General features: G+C 46.5%; 1 protein-coding gene across 2 annotated transcripts in view; it reads right to left on the bottom strand.

Annotated features, from left to right (window-relative positions):
* RAB11FIP4 (RAB11 family interacting protein 4) overlaps positions 1-18070 on the bottom strand; it is a 113477-nt gene that overhangs the window by 679 nt on the left and 94728 nt on the right. The window contains exons 4-14 of one of the 2 annotated variants that reach the window (XM_054393812.1): positions 11574-11797; positions 7885-8076; positions 6296-6430; positions 4834-4869; positions 4072-4171; positions 3747-3850; positions 3105-3245; positions 2487-2568; positions 2093-2230; positions 1442-1600; positions 953-1096 (exon numbers count right to left, since the gene is read on the bottom strand). In XM_054393812.1, coding sequence (XP_054249787.1) covers positions 953-1096; positions 1442-1600; positions 2093-2230; positions 2487-2568; positions 3105-3245; positions 3747-3850; positions 4072-4171; positions 4834-4869; positions 6296-6430; positions 7885-8076; positions 11574-11797 — 1455 coding nt within the window. Of the gene's footprint in view, positions 1-952; positions 1097-1441; positions 1601-2092; positions 2231-2486; positions 2569-3104; positions 3246-3746; positions 3851-4071; positions 4172-4833; positions 4870-6295; positions 6431-7884; positions 8077-11573; positions 11798-18070 lie in introns of those variants that run through there. The other variant, XM_054393813.1, reaches the window with a different exon arrangement.

The raw sequence follows: 18070 nt of genomic DNA on the forward strand, positions 1-18070 counted from the left end.
TAAGGGAGGCACTTTCCTCCTCTGAGAGGGGAAGTGTTTGCATGAGCCAGAGTCATGAGATTCAGAAGGAGAAATAAAGACTTTTCTTGACAATAGCAAAGGCCCAATTTGCTTTTACCTAATTAGAGCTCAACAATTAAAAGCCTTTATTCACTGTGCTCTGGTTCAGCAAGAAACTCAAGTATGCACTTCAAGGGACTGCCCAGGAGCCAACAGGGTCATTCAAGTACAAAGTGGGTAAAAAGGTCTGTCTCAGGCCTCCTCTTGAAGAAGAAATGAAAATTCTGTCCAGAAGAATTAAAGCATAAAGACAAACAATTCCTTTCAATGTCCTTCATTACTAACCTGCCTTTTTCCCTGGCAGCTCTTGCATATATCCATTGGCCTGATCTTGGGAGGTGTCCTGGAGCTTAAAGGAAGCTAAACCAGCTTGACTCAGCCCATAATGGGGTCTCCTGTAACATCTCCCAAAGCATTACCAGGTTACTACTTGCATGCTACCTGCTTTCTCCAAGAACCCAGCTCTGCTATAGGAAATATACAGCTCAAATTTAGATCCAAGAGAAAGCTCATTACTGAAGTAACTTAGGACTAAATCTGGGACAGAAGGTAAAAATTCCAGTAACTAGCTCTGATATTTCTAGATGGAATTAATGTCCTATCACCATGAGACCCGATAAGATAGATGTTAAAATTAATCCATTGTAGAACAGTTCACTGAGATTCTAACAATTCCAACTTTTTTTGAGAGAGACAAAAGGAAGACTTACATTAAAAGGTGCATCCAAAACCACTGTTAGATTTAAAGCAATTTTCTAACACTCCTGAACTCCCAGCAAAGCAAATTTTTCTGTTCTTCATTTGTCAGCTTCAGATAGTTCAACCTTGGCAGTTAATTACAGGGAAAAATGCTTATTTTTGGATGTAGTACTTGATTTTAAAAGCACATTACCTCATCTCTTGATGCAGAATCAATTTCAGCAGCCAGTGACTGGGCTTTTGTTTGTGTTGCAAAGAGATTTTTAGCTTCATAAAGACTAAGACTTAAAATCTGTCCATTAAGATCATCATTTTGGTCACGAAGTTTCTGATTCTCCTATTTAAGGATGAAAAGACATCACTGTTAACTTCTTCCTACAAGGGTTCATTACAATAGAAATGGCTTCTTAAAATCACAGGTAGCTTGGATGACAAAGAGTAAGGCTGCAAGCTAACAGCTACTCTAAGCCACCGGTGACAAGTCCTCCCTGCCTGAGCCAGGCATTTCCCACGTGCACAATTCATGCTGCCTGTGCAAAGAAGCCCCAGCCAGATGCAATGTGGGGGTCTTGAGCTTGTGAGAAGCACAAAGTCTCAAGGCAGTGGTGTTAGGGGTCGCAGCTAGAGGCATTCTCCAAAGCCTGTACATTTCACATGGACCGAGAGGCCCTTCCCTGCTCACCTGCTTCAGCCGTTTTATTTCATGCTCCATCTCCACCTCTCTGGTCTTGGCATTGAACTCACTCAGGCTGGATGAAGAGCTCCTCCCCCGCCCCGGACGCTCACACTCCAGCTTGTAGAGCTGCAGGTGCTCCAGCTCCTTCCGCAAGTCTTCGATGAGCTGTGGGCATGCAAGCAGGCCATGTCTCCTCAGCCCTACACCACCAGCCCTCCCTGGCAGCAGCTGTGCTGCACCTCTGTACTCTGCCAGCAGCACTCGGTGAGCCTGGCTGAGGTAGGACAGTCCTACAGTACAGCCCCTGGCTCCTCCATGGAAGCACAGGTCACTGCAGAGCTGGAGGTGGCTCTGATCTCTAAGCTTCATGTCCCAGAGGCACAATTCCCCTTGCAAACATAGTAAGGGAATGTTAGGGCACACATTCAAGGCTGCAAGGTCTGAAGGAGATGTAAACCCTTTGTGTCAGGGACTGTCATTTATTAGGTGTTCTGCAACTTTCATCACCCTGTGGATACCCCTCCCATAGAAACACAACCCTGTCACACATTCAGTGGATGTTGTATTTTCAGTATTCATCCTGCCCACCCTTTTTCAGATGGGCTCCCACGCAGATGAGGTGCAATTGCTTGGTCTCACATCCCTCTTCATACCCACCTCCTGTGTGGCTTCCCTCTCCTTGTTGAATTCCAGTCTGTTCTGCCTCAGCTTGTCCATCATTCTCTTGTACAGATCCATCTCGTCCTTCAGCCTCAGGCTGGTGTCTTCCAACCTGTCCGACATGCGTTGCCTCTCCTGGAACCAAGGGAGAGCTTCAGAGCCAGCTTGCAAGTGCAGGAGCCACCTCCAGTTTTACAACCCAAATCTACAGATGCAGCTGGCCATAAACTGGTGCCTGTCTTGGGACACTCCTGCCACAAAAGGTGACCAATGTTCAAATTCCATTAATGGTGTTGCTTAGGGAAGGCAAACTATAGGAACTGGATCAATTACTACACAAATTTGCTCTTACACCAATGCAGCTGCTGTGAAATTTCTTAGGAGTTGTTACCTCATCTAATCTCTCTGTCTGTGACTTCAGTCGCGTGACAGTGCATTTCAGCTCCCCATTTTCTTCTTCCAGTTGCTGAACCCTGTGTCAATAACAAAAATCTTATAGCAAATGCCTTTTCAAGCATGCAGACATGCAAAATAACATGCTTCAAAAAACCATTTCACTTGCACTTGATAAAAGACCAAGAAAATCTTTCTAATCTTAGCATTTTTAATCATAAGATGTTGGCTGCTGTTCTTTGCTTGTTTCTAGGGCCAAAAATCCTACACAGACCCTCAGACTCTTATGCACCTAACAACAGGTATCTAAAAAGAAATGAGTAGGAAAAAACAAGCAGACACAAGTGTTTGCTACAGCTGGTCACCATCCCCTCCTTGAATCCATGCCAAATATCCAGCTAAACCATCTACACGCACCATGTGGATGAAAGCATTAATGTAAAGCATCCTCCAAGCTTTTGGGTATTAGCCATGGAACTGCACAGCTACTCTGTAGAGCTACTAACCTGGAACCATCTGTGCACTGCCTGGTTGAGAACAGCCTATCCCTGATGTGCAAAATAAAAACGGAAATGAAGAACTATTCTGTTCAGGATGGCACCAAGATGTTTGTTACCTTGTATTCAGCAGTTCGATTTCAGTGCCCTTCTCTTTTTCATACTTGCTGTATGCTTCCCTATGTCTCTTTATCTCTTCTTCCAGGGTCTGTTCTGCTGATGTTTCTTGATCTTTCAGTAGTTCTTCTAGCTCATGAACTCTAAGGAAACCACATCTCATTTCAGTAACAGCTTCAAAAACACTCCAGAAGAAGTGTACAACTTCATTGCCTTTCTCTTTCCTCCCCATTCCTTTATTCCATTTTATTTCACCCTCTCTCTTGGCATTTAATCTTCCTAATAAGTATAGAATTAAGTAATATTGGTTCATCTATTATTCTTTTATTCTCAGTCTCAAGAAGTGGGGACTATGACCCAGCCTTCTCTTGCTGCAAACAAGAAAACAAACAGTGGCAACTTGTAACCTTAGAGCTGGCTCTGTACAAGTCAGTTAAATTTCTGTGCTAAGGAACTTGCTTGGAAGGTCCGTGCCTGCTGAAAATTCAGCCCTGCTCCACTTGGACTTCCCAGACAAGGCCTTATCTTAGCAGCATTATGCAGAAAGCTTGGCTATATTTCACAGGCAGAGATGTTCCCTCCCTGCAGCTTTGTCCTAGCTTTGCTCTGACACAGTAAAGAGAACAGGCTGCATGCTTGGTTACCTGTGAACCAGCTGGGTGTTCTCTTGTTTCAGTTTGCTCTTCAGGTCACCATTTGTCATGCTGTCATTCTCCAGTTCTGTCACCTTTTTTTCTAAGTATGTTACCTGGAAGGGGAGGTGGAAAAGAATCAAGTTAGAATCTCTCTTCAGACAACCTTTCACTGTTTCCAGCTGGAATTTACCCTTTTCAGAAGGGACACACTTCCCTGCAAAGCCAGCAGGAAAATTAAGCTCTGAAATTCTAATTGTGAGCAAGAGAGCTTTGCCAAGCGATGCATGCTGCAGGATTTTGTTGGGTACATTAACTGCAGCACACAGCTTCTCACCTTTTCAGTGATATCATTATCACAGGAGTCTATACTGTCTCTGAACAGGTCTTCTGTGCTGCCATTACTGCTGCTGAAGTTACTGTTGTGGAAGAGTTGTCTGAAAGATCAGAAAGATAATTAATTTGCTTGATGAGGATGGAGGAGAAAGAGTCTGGGTAGTGTCTTTCAGCCTGGCTCTGTGCTTTGAACATGCAGAGCTAAAATCCACGCAGTCATTTCAGTGACAATCACAACGGCTTAAGCACAAGTCTCACAAGAGACTGGCAGCTAAATGAAGTCATACTGAGCACAATCAATGACATTAGTTCTAGGGTGTGAGCTCTTTGTTGCTTTTTATAGGATCTTCCACCAGCCCAGGGCTGGTTCATTCAAAGGAAGATCACAATTCTCTACATCCTTTTTAAAGTGATGCTCTTGCTTTCCTTTGCATTTCAGCAACAAGGACAACAAGACCTACATTCTGAGAGTGAAAGCAGCACTAGCTGGACTGATGGATTGCAGTATAAAGGAAGAAAGTTGGCAGGCAAGGAAGCAACTCTCTATGTTCTCAGCAGAGCTCTTTCCAGTCCAGGGGCCTGCTCCAAAACTAGCAGTGGCTTCTATACTCTGTAATATCCCTACCCAAATACAGGCCACTTCCCCTGAAAACTTGTCTTAGCACCTTTTTGCTTTCCAAAACTTACTCCTTCCTCCGCTCTCACTTATGGAATTTTTACAGCTGATTCCACATGTATTCATGAAAAATTTGAAGACTCTTACCTTCCAAAAGCCGTGCTTGATATTTTCCTGTTAGGGCTACATGGATATAGAAGGAATGATACAAGAATTAAACACTTATTTGAGCAGTGTTGGATTCAATCTCAAGTTAAACTCCAGCTGAATTGCACAGCAAAACACACTATTGACATTTTTAGTGAAGTAAAAAAATGACTGAGTCAAAAGTTGCAGTTTCCAACAACATGAAGGTGAGTGGAGCCACAAATTATTGTGATCATTAATAAGTCAATTTGCCAATACTGTTAAATTTAGCAGAGATTTGTCAGTGTGAATCAGAGTGAAACTAACATTAGAAAGAGCACAAAAGGACACTGAGTTAGTGATGGACATTTATCCTGGATCCCCAGTTTTTAGATGATTAATAAACAGTTAGCTTGTTCTTCCCCATACAGGTCAGTTCAGCACAAGAATCACAGAGCTGAGATGCTTTCCCTATCCACAGCTCCCTTTTGGAGTCCATCTAAACGAAGGACTGGATTCCAGACCACAGCACTAGAACCAGCTGAAAACATCCAGCTGCAGCTCTCGCTGCAAGGATGTCACATCTCTGTGTGCACATTGACACACAGCTCTGTCAGGATATTGCTTTCCTTCAGCCTCCCTCATAAAAGCACCAAAGCCCTGGCTGGTCACAGGCTGAGTGTGAGCAGACTCCTTGTTAGGACAGGACATTTTTCATATCAAGTCCTACCTGTTGTGTCATCAAGAGAAGGCCAAGCACAGTGTGCTCTGTGCCACAGACTAAGCAGACAGGCAGGATTTACCTTCAGTTTCTAGGGGGAGCTAGCAGCCCAACAATTTCCTTCCAAATCCCTAGAAGATTGTTGGAAGCACTGCATTCTTTCCAAGTGCTCAGCACAGTTTGGAAGTGGATGGAGTGGGAGAGATAGAAATGTAAGGAAAAAGTTGAAACTGAAAAGAACCCCAAAAGTAACTCTTGCCATGGCATTCATCATTTTCTCCAAGTTCCCCTGAGGACAGAAAAAATCCCCCAGGAAAAGAAGTACCTCTGCTGACCAATAGCTTCAGGAGGTGTATGTAAGTTACATGCATTAGCTAAGGATCTGCCAGATCACTCCGTCCCATCAGGAGAAAACAGCAGCTAACTGTACATCTTTACCAAGCAGCACAGAAGATCCCACTTCCTGAGAAAAAAACCTGGAAATACCACTCTCACTCTGCAATCAAAGAGCTCATCAGTTGAAATATTTGAGTTTATTAATGCTTCCTGCACCTTAAGTCAGAAAAATACTTAGCTAATGAAGAACAGCATTTTATTTGAGGCTAGGTGTCCAGGTCTGAATTCTTACTGTTCAGTAAGCACAACACATGTAAGCCAGGACAGGCTACAGGGAAGGAGAGAGCTCTTCCTTCCTCTTGCCCTGCTGCTAGCTGCTGCCATTCCAGGGGAGCACTGCTAAAAGCACTGCAATAGGCTGCTTACCTGTTTGCTTTCAAGTTTTTCAGCCTGGCTTCCAAATCGTTGAGGAGATTTATCTTTTTGCAGCACTGTGAGCAGTAAACATCCAGTAACTCGCTGTTATAAACATGCCTCATTTTGCGGGGGGTTTGGCCAGCACTGTTTGCAGGAAAGGAGAGATGTTACTGCTCATAGAACCAACTCACAACAGCTTTGCTCTTGGCAGTGTGTCAGAATCACAGGCAATGGACTTGGGGAACCACATCTAACCACAGCTCATCTAACTTGAAGCTGATGATGGAGTCAGGACAAATCTGCCTGTGTGGGCTGAGGCGTTACAGAGGATGTGCTCTGTGTGTCAGAGGAAAGAATCAGTTTGGGTGCCTGGAAGAACAGTGAAAGGTATACAGAGTCCATGTGATGTATGTAGCAAAAGCTGCTACATTAGTCTGTTGCACACCTTCCCATACACCCTGGCATGCAACCTGAGGAGTTTTTTTTCTCCAAGAGAAACACAGGAAGATGAAAAACAGAGTGGTCTGGTAAGAAGAAGTCACACAAACCTCCTCAGATGGTAGGATGGAAGGAACCCTAGAATGAGGAGAGAGGAGCAGACATAGGTCTAAAGGGGAGATAACATTAGCTCTTGGTATGATAAAGAGAAAATAAACTCAAATAAAAGTGAGCAATCATGGCATAAAGAGCACAGAGCCCCAGGAATGGGAATGAAAAGGGCTGCATAAACCTAAAGAAACAGAGGATGAAGGACACAAGCCACCATCATGAGAGGGCAGTGGAGAGGGGTGCTGGCTCTGCATGCATGCCAGAGGTGGCAAAGTTGGATTACAAGTGCTTGAAATAGAGGGGAACACATGGGGGCTGCATGCAGAACAGAGGGGTGCAGTGAGCTGGCCCTGTGTTAGCAGTGAAGCACAAGACCTTTGTGTGCTGTTGATCCAAGCAGGCAAATCCTAGAGCACCTTCACGCTCAGCTCTTCCAACCCTGCTCACCCATTCCCTTGCTTGGGAAAGGATTTTCAAACCAGCAACTGACTTGGTCAGAGCTACAGAGACTGAGGTCACATGCAGGAAACTGGTGGAGTTTAGTGGCATTTCCAGCTCCTAACAGAGAGCAGCAACTTGGTTGTGCTCTTCAGGACGTTCAAAGTCAATATGGATGCTTGTTTCAAACCAACCCCTGTCTGTACAGAGCACTCCACCTGACAGGTTAGTGCTAAGGCTTTGTCATATCAGAACACTAAAGAGAAACAGCTCTCTTGCAGGTCTTCCATCCATTGCATCAGGGCTGGTGCTCAGCAATGAGCTCGTTTCCAGCCTGCAGCAGGTAACTTCCACTCCTAGCCCCTAACTGTCTGCAACAGAAAGAAATCCCTACAAGCAGAGCAGCCCAATTGTTCCAACAGGACCCGGCAGTGGTTATCACAAACAATGGATTTGCTCTAGCTCTCATGAAGCGTAGTCTGTCACTCGAAGGGCAGAAAAAGAGCTGATAACATTTTGCTTTTAAGGTGAGTCTGTATAAGCAGTGCAAACTCTGGAGGGTCAGAGAAGAAAAAAATGGAAAAAGTGTTTGTTAATGAATAAGGAGCAACCTGGAAGATACAGATGAGCCAAGGTCAGAGTAGGCGTTGGTTCTGGTCTCATCATCAGGGCATGGGCTACTGGGAGTAAAATCCACATCATCTCCTTCCCCATAGTCTTCAAATTGTTCTTCATTACTGATCAGAGAGGCGGTGGAATAAGTGGAGAGGTCAGATGCTGCAGAAGGGTTGCGAGGACTTGACCTGAAACAAGAGGTCAGAACATCTCGAAGGCCGACTTTGATAGCATCTCACCTCGCACGGCATCTTCCACCTTTACCGCCTGTCCCCTCAGCTGAGCTCACAACCCACTTGCCCTGTGCTGCGAACTGAAGTGCTAAACACACCTGATGTGCATTTGCCACAGTGCCCTGAAAGACCAGAGCATGAGAATCTAAGAACAAGCCACCTGTAAGACAGGTCTGGACACCACAAACCATTTCACTTCTAAGAGCACATCTTGACAGCCCTCAGTCATCACTGCCACACGGTGGTGAAGACCACTGCTATGGGACTTCATGTTCCTGTGCATGGGATAGTGAGAGGAACGTGAACAAGATGGAGATGCTCCATTCCACAACCACTTTCCCAGTAGACCACATAAACCTTCTCCACACTCCATGAGTTCCAGCCACTCTCTTTTGTGTGGTCAGAACAAACTTCATCTCACTGCATGCCTGAGAGCCACTAAAGCTACTGAGGTGACCTAACAGATACTGGGTTCCTGCCCTTGTTTCCATCGTGACAAAAGGAGCTATGTACTACAAGAAAGGGCTGGTTTACTGCCAGAGAAGTACCTAAGAGAGTGCCAGACAGGTAGGGGATGGCAAGAGACTGTGGTCACAGAGAGGGGGCATATAGATAAACAGATCTGCAGAGCTGGGCACCACAGGAAACCAGCTGGCAGAGCAGTTCTGAGCACATTACCTCTAACACAATGGAGCAAGTCTGCTGCAGAGGGTGCTTGGTGATTCTCCTGCCCAGAGTCCCCTGCAGGGTGCCATCTGAGGCTGGTATGTTTTACACCCAGGTTTGCTGAACTCCTACCTCAAGCATGCATGCAAACTCACAGTCAAATTCTTATGAACAAACTTCTTACAGAAGAGGCTAACATCTAGCGCCTGAAAAATGCTCTTCTTGTGAAGCCCTGGAGCTGTTCCTACTGCAAAGCAGAATCCAGTGCCTCTGTGATGTGGACAAGGCACTGACCTCATCTGCTGACACTGGGTGCAGACTGGGCTAAGTTTTACTCTCTCTGTTTCAGGGCACAGTGCTCCAGTCTTCATCTCCACCAGCTGAGCCATGGCACTAGCTCCCAGATGATTCTGCTCTTCAGCACCTCAGCAACATTGTCTCCTAGGTTCCTTCTGAGTCTACCTTGACCCTCTTAACCACTGCCTGCACTTTTGAAGACAGAGAGATTCCTCTTCCTGTAATACTGCACTGGTGAGCTGTGGACAAGAGATGCAACAGTGTTCCTTTGGTGGATGGTGCAAGCATATTTGCATATCATTCCCTCCAAAAGCAATTAGTTGAAGAGGAAGCCTGCCAATGTTTCAGTTATGTGCTCTTTTGTTTCTCCTATTTTGATGAGATCCATTTATAACCTGCAATTCATTTATCCAATTCACATTAACAGAAATTAGGGCAAGCCAGCCTGGCACACTATTAAAGGATGAAGATCATCAAGATAGGAATACTAGAAACAGATCAAACATATCTAACGAGGCTCCTTGACTGGGAGGTGGATTAATAAGACCAGACATCACATTAACATCTCTTCACAAAGAGCTGCTGTGCCACAGACACTCTGTGTATTGGTAAGGTTCTGGGGGCCTCTGATCTGTGTATCTGCAACTGCTGTCTGCACCTCAATGTTGTTACACCAGGTCAGTTTAGGAAGAAGCTCCTCATAATGCTTCTACCAGGGCTGGAGGTGAATGCCCAGTCCTCGACTGGGATGATACTTGTCCATAAAATCCACTCTCCAGCACAACACCCCTGGAATCACCACTTGCCAACAGCCTGGAGGTTAGCAGCCCCTTATCCCTCATGCATTGCTTGCCTGAGTTTCTCTACTGGCAGCTCTGCAGTCACCACCGCCAGACCTGCCTGCTGCTGCCACTCAGAACTTGTAATTTACAGTTATTCCTAAGTTTTGCCAAACCTCACACTGCTTGGGTTGAAACAGGCCATGCTCAGGGTTGGTTGTAACAGTCACAGGCTGGAAACTCTTGAAGAATCACACAGCCTTTATCAAGAGAGTTGCTGAAAGCAGCTGCTTTCTCCCATTTTAACATTTCCAGAAGGAAGCTTTCAGGTCTGGGCTGATTTTTTTAAAAGCTATTTTCTGGTCTTTGGAGCAGGACTTCAGAGGGCTGAGGAGCCTGATACACAACTCACCTGCTCCTTCAACAAACAGGCAGCACGGTTTGGCCAGGGCAAAAATCTCCACTGTGTCTTAACACAAAACTATGAAGCTTCTCAAGTGTTTTCCCAGATGTACCAAAGCTGAGGAGGCCTCAGATGATAAGCCAGGTTCTATCAGTAGTAGCACAGCAGCTCTTAGTAGTTCCTGCTCACCCTACAAGGAGGATACAAGAGCACAAAGCCTCCCCCATCCCCTCCACAGAAGCCTGAATGGCAGAGCTGGAGGAAAGAGACTCACTTCAAATGCAGTGGGACTAAAACACAAGGACGGGTGCTTTGAAGAACTGGGAGCGGCAAGGCAAGGAGATAAGTTGGATAAAGAGCTGATAAAAACTGGAATTCTCTTGATAAGAGTCTCTGGGATTGCTTGGGCAAATGGGAGAAGGGCAGATCTCAGCTAGCTGAGACATTCAGGAGTGTAGAAAGGAGGCTGCACAGAGAGCATCTGAAGAGGCTCAGAGAAGGACTTCTTCAGCCATGAAAGAAGCTCCAGAGGCACAAAGCAAGACAACAAGCCAAAAATAGGGAAGATAGGGCAGAGGCTTACAAGGCAAGCCTGGCAGAGCTCAGTCCTGTGGTACTGCATTAACTCAGCTCAAAGCAGGATTAAATCAAGTTGGGTCCTTTCCCCCACCCAATCAGCTTTTACCAGCACCCCTGGTACCTCCTGGGAAGAGTCAAGTGAGGATTACAGACACTCCTGTGTTAACAGCAAACTATGTTACACACATACATGCCAGGACAGCCTGGTTTAAACACAATTCACTGCTGCACACTCAGGGTTATGAAAGATCAGAAACAGACAGAATTCACTTGGTACACAGCGTTGCAAAGCAGATCTGCAGAGCCCACAGCTTCAGAGAACTAGATGTACAACAACCTAAAGCAGCATTCCCCATGCTGCACTGCTTTGCAAGAGGTGTTTGTTTCAACTCCAGCCCAGAAAGGCTATGGGAACACAGAGCTCCTCTGCTTTGGGGGATGCTAACCAAGTGATCTATTCTGGAGAGACCAAACACTTCAACACACTGCACCCAAGTCCCAGGAGTGCTCACAGAACGTGCCAGAAGGAGCCAGGGCTGAGACTTTAAGCCACTTAAAGGACCTGAACATCCATCTCCCTTACATTGCAAATGGATATTAAGATTCTAAATCCCTCAGGAATCCTCAGCCTCGCCCAATAGGGATTAGTCACATCAAGGCTCCTTCCTCCCCAGATCTTTTGCACGTGCCTCAAAACAGGGCTGCCATGGGGCAAAGCCATCACTCACTTGTCACCAGGCAGGAAGAGGCCACCAAGCACACCATCCTTCTCCTCGCTGCGACACACATCACAGGCCTCAGAGCTCTGGGCACTCTCGATGGCACTGTCCATGTCAGGCTCATGGTGAACCTCCTGCTGTGCCAGAGTCATTGTGTCCTCATCAGCAAACAGCTCCGACTCGCTGTAGGCGCTCTCGCTGTCCAGGTAGGCACAGTCCTGGATTTCACCACCCTGGTGAAAGAAGAATTGGGAGTCAATTCAGATCATTCTTCAATGGCACAGGAGAAGCACTCTCTGGATGCCCTGGTAAACAAGAGTGGTACTGAATAAAAGCCATAAACAAGTCTGACCTGCTTTACAAAGCCAGGTCCTGCAAGCCCCATAGACAGCCTGCACCTTCCAGAAGGGCTCAAATACTGTCTCTGACTCTTCTATAGGAGACAGCAACACAACACTCGGCTGTCAGTTTTGCCCTAATTTACTATTAAACTACGCTGGAAGCAATAAATGCCCTCCAAGTTTAATTATAAAAAGAGGCATCCCTTGAAAGAAGATAATCCAGGAAGTCACTGAGTTAGTCCTGTCATTAATAGCATCGATAAAACAAAAGCAAGCCAGAGGAGTCTAACAAATTACTCTGTCTTTCAGGATGGGCAAAAATACAGAAGGTGAGTTGGCAGATGTCAAAACATTTATGGTAAGTCTTGGTGGCAAAGATGTAAGAGAGCAAGAATAAAGAAGCCAAAGGCATCTGTTCCTGCTTCCTTGAACCAAAGGTCTTGATTAAGTATCCACTCAAGTCAGCCTTCATTCTCAATACTGCAATGCTTTGCTTTTGCTGTTCATCTCCTCCCTCCCCTTCTTGCCCCATGAACACTCATAATGGCCAAGACAAGCTGTCTTCTATTTCCTCATCCCTGAGGGACAAATAAAAATTCCTAACTGAAAAATTGAAGCCAAAGATTTTCCTCTTTCCTTTGATACTCAGCAACACAATAGTGCTTTGACAGTTCCCATCCAGCGTGGCACAAACAGCCAATGACTCCAGAGCAAGTCCTGCAAGTGCTCTGACTCTCAGCTCCACTACAAAGCTCACCTGCAAACTCCACAGGCAGCCTCACCATTGAACTGTTGCCAGCAAGTTCAGGCAGTTAAGGCTTAGCTTACTGGAGCAAGTAACAAAGCATTTCATTCACTGATACACCTCACACTTAGGCCCAACTGCCAGCCCACCCAGGAATCCCAAGGCACTGGCAGTCTGGAACCATCACAGGTACCAGCTGCTCTTCTGATGAGCAGTTCACTGGCACTGCTTGCAGCGACACAGCTTCAAGTCAACCTCTGTAGGCTCTCGGCACTTCCAGGCTAGAGCCACAGAGGCTTTTGCAGAACTGGTGATGTTCTATGCTGGTGGCACCATTTTTCTCAGTGCCTTTTTTCACCTCAGCCAGAAGCTGCAGCTTTTTAAGATCTGCAAAAACCCTGGAAATGTAGATCTCACCCTCCACTGTTTTTTAGCTCCTGAAATACCAGTCTGTGACTGTGACAACTCCTAGGACACAGAGGATTCAACCCAACTCCACTTGCTCAAACCCAGTTAAGTCAGGAACACTCAATCAGTCACTTGTGGCATTTGAATCTCCAGGCGCACACTCAAAGCAGCTATCTGGATGCTCTCCTAGCTGAGCTTTCAGCAGGTCCTCAAGACACACAAGTATTATCACTAAGACACTTCAGCACTCTACAACAAGCACCACATCTGTATGAGCCTTCTCCCTCTTTTCTGTGTCAGCATTATTAAGCCTGCAGCTTTCCCTAGGTACTGCTCCAAGAGGATGTCCAAAAGGATTTCTTCTCAGGCTGTGCCATGCAGTATTTATGGAAGCTATGCTGCCCAACCCAAACAGATTTATAGCTTCACAGCACCTTCAGCATGGCCATGACCCCACATCCACTGGGAGCTGGTGGTCTTGCAGGTCAGACACCAGCTATGGAGATAGTCCTGGCCCTGCTGTAGGTTCTTCAGCTCATATTCTGACCTGCACCTTGCATCCTCAATTAGACCTTGTTATTAGGTGCTGAAAAAGTAAAGATTGTTAAGGGCAATTAAGATGTTTCAAAAGCTTCCAGGAGTGTTTACCTAACATTTCCCCAGCAGTTCCTCCTGCATGCTGAGCCCCACAGGCACAGAGCTCCTGGTTCTCTTAACAAGTTTAATGCTGTAATGGAATTGCACCAGCTGACGAAAGTCTGATCCAGGAGGGAAAGAGAGGCATGGAGCACCCCTGAAGGTGGGGGGCAAGAGGAAGCTCTTGCACAGCCCCTACCTCCCAGTTAGAACATCTTCTTCAGAGGTCTTGGCAATGTCTCTGTCTAAGCAAGTTTTTGCAGCAGGAAAATCTCACTGGTATTAAACAAATTAACACACAAAAGTAAAGGTCAAGAAGATCATGAAAGACTCTCTTTTTGTTCCCTGTAGGTAACACCACACATTTGCTTTTTCTAATAATAGCAGCCTTGAGGCTCTTTAAATAAGTCCATTAGCAATTAAATGTGCAGTGTCATCTACAGAGGCTAAGGGCTCACTTTGCTTTCCTGTCACTTTTCTGGCAACCTAACCTTCCCACATCTACTTGTGTTGAGTCTTGATCTCTAACTACAACACAGATGGAGCTGCACCCATGCTGGTCAGTAACAGATATTCTTTTTTTCAAGTGTAGTTGCTCTTGTCCCAAACTGGCACTTCTAACCCCCATGGGAAAAACCAATAAATAAAAGAAAAAGAAGAAAAGATTGGAGCTTGTGGAGGCAATGACTCCTCATAAGCCTAACACCTGCTTTACAGCTTCTGAAATGCCCCACTGCAAGACTTGGAACCTCTCATCAAAGCTGGTCTCCTCCTTCTGCTGCCCCCATTCTCAAGCTCAGGGAAGTTCAGGAGCTGATGAGGAACAGATAAATGAAGAACATGAGCTCCCCACCATGCTGCTTTCTCACCATGGAGAAAACAGATGTCATATAGCACACCAAACCCTGCACTTCCAGCCCACCTCTGTCCACAGATCTGGAACCTACCCCACAGACCTGTGCAAAAAAAAACCCCAAATAAATGGATGTTTAGGACACACAACTCAGATGCTCTTCCAAGTATTTGGCAGCTAAATCTCACCCCAAAGATCTCAGCCCTTTCAGAGCAAGCAGCATGACAAAGAGTCCTGCCATGGAGGCTCAGCTCCTTATCCTGCATCAGCTGCTTATTTATGCTTTTAAGTGCTGAAGCTCCACCCCGCAATCAGGGCTAAACATCACTGTTTCAGCAAGGTGTACAGAAGTAGTGTGCACAGAAATGCCACCCATTGTGCTGCAGCCTGCATGACTGCCGTGGGTAGGAGCTACATGCCTGGCTATTAAGCTTTAAGAGCTTCAGGGTGGAGAATCACTGCAGGTTTCCAGGCACCAGAACACCTCTGATGTGCAGCACAGAAATCCTGTAAAGCACAGGGCTTGGATAATCATCCAGGTGTCTCTTCAACTTGGCAAAACCAGCCTTCAGTTCATTGAGCAAAAACTATTCCTTTGTGGTCGACATAAAAAACCAGTAGGAAAAAAAATAGACAAAGCACCTTTAAAGCAATAGTACAGGTTAAAAAAGCTACTAGAAGAGGTTGGAAATGGGGCACGTTTATAACACTAGTAAACAATATACAGACATCAACACCTCACTGACTAAAGCCCTAAGATATTTGAAGCTCTAATTGTTCAGTGATCACAGTTTCTCACAGGACCATACCTTCAATGATGCCACCTAGCAGAGGCTGCTTACAGCCCATGCCTAAGGAAATGAAACTCCTAAAGAAGAAGGGAGAGGAAAAGGGAGAGGGGAGGGGAAAAGGGAGAGGGGAGGGGAAAAGGGAGAGGGGAGGGGAAAAGGGAGAGGGGAGGGGAAAAGGGAGAGGGGAGGGGAAAAGGGAGAGGGGAGGGGAAAAGGGAGAGGGGAGGGGAAACGGGAGAGGGGAGAGTGGGACAAAAAGCCTGACTGCATACTACACTCTCAAATGATTCCTTCAGAGTTCATATACCTACACCACTTCTTGTACTAAATTAGAAACTGGCAAGGACAAGTGTTACTCAGGTAGCCTTAAAAGAACTAACTCGAGTTTAAACAGTATGCCAAAGCCAGGACACTTCTCTCCTGAGTCATTTGTTTTCAGTGTACATGCCATTAGCCGAAACCAAGTAAGAGAATGAGGTCCTGACGACTTGAATATGAATCACTGTCATTCTGCTAGGCAGCTCCCTTCTCTGTTGGCTGAGTCAAAAGAGATAAAGTTGCTGCTTATCATCCGGGAAGATTCACATTAAAAACCCCAATAATGAACGCTAAAATACCAGCGACACAACATAGCTGCGGGTAGCTTTAAAGCACTAAGTACTTTGCACTTTATCTAATCAGATGCTCAAGATAACTCCAAGTGCTTCCCAGGCAGTCGGCCAGACGCTTCTGCAGCGGCTGCTGAATATTCAGCAACAGTTTGCTGTATAGAAGCACCTGCTGCCCGAAGATCCAAGGCCATTCCACAGAAACTAATGAATTCCCTTCCTCGAAAGAGGCAATTGTGTGGCTGCATTGAAGCCAGATGAGTAACACGGCCGTGCCTTTGCACAGCCACCCCAAACAGGAGCCAGAAGACAGAGATTCCCATGGATGCCTCCTGATCCTTGTGGAGCAGGAAAGCGGCGTCAGCATTAGGTGGGTATGGGAATGGAGCTCTGCACTGGCTCTGCCAGTGACCTGCCTGGGCTTTCCCAGTTTGGAAGCAGTCCCTAAAATATGCACATAAAGCAGCTGAAAGCCAGCAGCTTGGCTGACAGACAGGCTCCATGACATGCCTGCACCAATACATTCATGCTGAGGAGCAAGTCTAGTTAAAATTCGCTCCCATCACAGCCAAATCACCAGCACCCCTGACATTTAAACAGCCTCTCAGTATTCCAGAGGGAAGAAAAGTCCTCATCTCCCACCACGCGGGCAATTAGATTACCAAATGCTGGAAGCCATCAGCAAGCACATCAGCCACAGGCACTGCCCTCATCAGGACTCTGCCCCAGAACTGTCCCCATCCCACAAGCTGACTGCTGGCTGTGGGACAGACACAAGTCTGTGTCCCTGCACCCTCCCCATCCCGTTTCTTCCCAACAAAGTGCAGGAAGTCACTTCACCACAACTAGAAGGGAAGAGGTGCCACGCAGAGATGTGCCAGGCTTGGTGGTCTCACATGAAATGTCACTTAATGTTGCACATCCATCAGAGAGACATCCAGGCTCCCTCCTCTTTCAGCAGCCACTGCAGTGGAAGGCAAGTGTTCTGCTAACTGCTGGGTTTGTTACCCAGCAGAAGGGTGTGAAGCATTTCTGACCCATGTGTTCAGAAACACTCCTCCATTTACACCTAGTGGGCTACAAACTTCTTGTACAGCACAGATTCTCCCCCAATGTATTTCCTTTCCTTTCAGTTGTCAGGCAGAGGTGGAGAGCTGCTGATCTGCCCTTTGATCTGACCAGGAACAGGAGAAACTACGTAAGAGGAAAATGCAGAAGCACCAAGTGAGACCACGCTTCTGCTTCCAGGAGGAGGCTGAGCTCTCGCCCACGCCGCTGCGGCCGAGCACAAGGCAGAGCAGGGGCTGCAGAGCAGAGGCAGCACGGCAGCGACGCGGCTGCAGGTAGGCTGATGGGGGAAGGAGGGAGGCATAGACACTGCTCCATCTCCTGCCGCAGCATGGAGGAACAAGTTCCCCCTGCAGCTGAGTTTAAAATCGCCGAGTTCAAGATGTGTGCAGAGCACGGTTATTTCACTAAGCTGTTCACACAAGAAGCTATTTTAGGGCCGCAAGTTCGTTTGTTCAACGCAGTAACTTCCTCTGACTGACGAGTTACACAAATCTACTATTTAAAGCTCAGTTAAAGGCAAAGTTTCACACACTGCTGCCGTGGGTACTGAAGGGACTTCTAGGGGCAAGTCTGTTCCTCAGATCTGAACCCAGGACGGAATGCTGGACAGCATCCTGGAAAGCTGCGGAAGATCCCCAGGCAGAGGGCAAGCTGTGCCTGCGCTCAGAGCGCTGCCGGCCGCCGGCTCCTTCCCGGGACCCTATCTCAAACAAGCCTGCAGCTCAAGGACAACACGTTGTGACTGAAAGAACAAGCCTCAGCTTCTGGGCTATTCACACTGAACCACACGAGCAGAGGGCACAGGGGTTCTGAAAGGCTGCTTTGTGCTCTGGATAGGAAGTTCAAAGTGAGGTGCTGGCTGGAGCCAGGCAGGGAACGGCAGGAGTCAGAAGTGTTTACACTCTGCTACCTGTCACTTTAATTGGCCCTAATAGACACGCCAGACCTCGTCATGTACAGCACTCCTTTTCACAGGTCATCGCTTATGCTCTGAAAGTTTTAACATTAAAAGACTTTAGCAGACTGCTAATTTGATCTTCCGAAGAGAGTTAA

This window comes from Indicator indicator, chromosome 29, assembly GCF_027791375.1.
Source record: "Indicator indicator isolate 239-I01 chromosome 29, UM_Iind_1.1, whole genome shotgun sequence".
NCBI classification, from domain to species: domain Eukaryota; kingdom Metazoa; phylum Chordata; class Aves; order Piciformes; family Indicatoridae; genus Indicator; species Indicator indicator.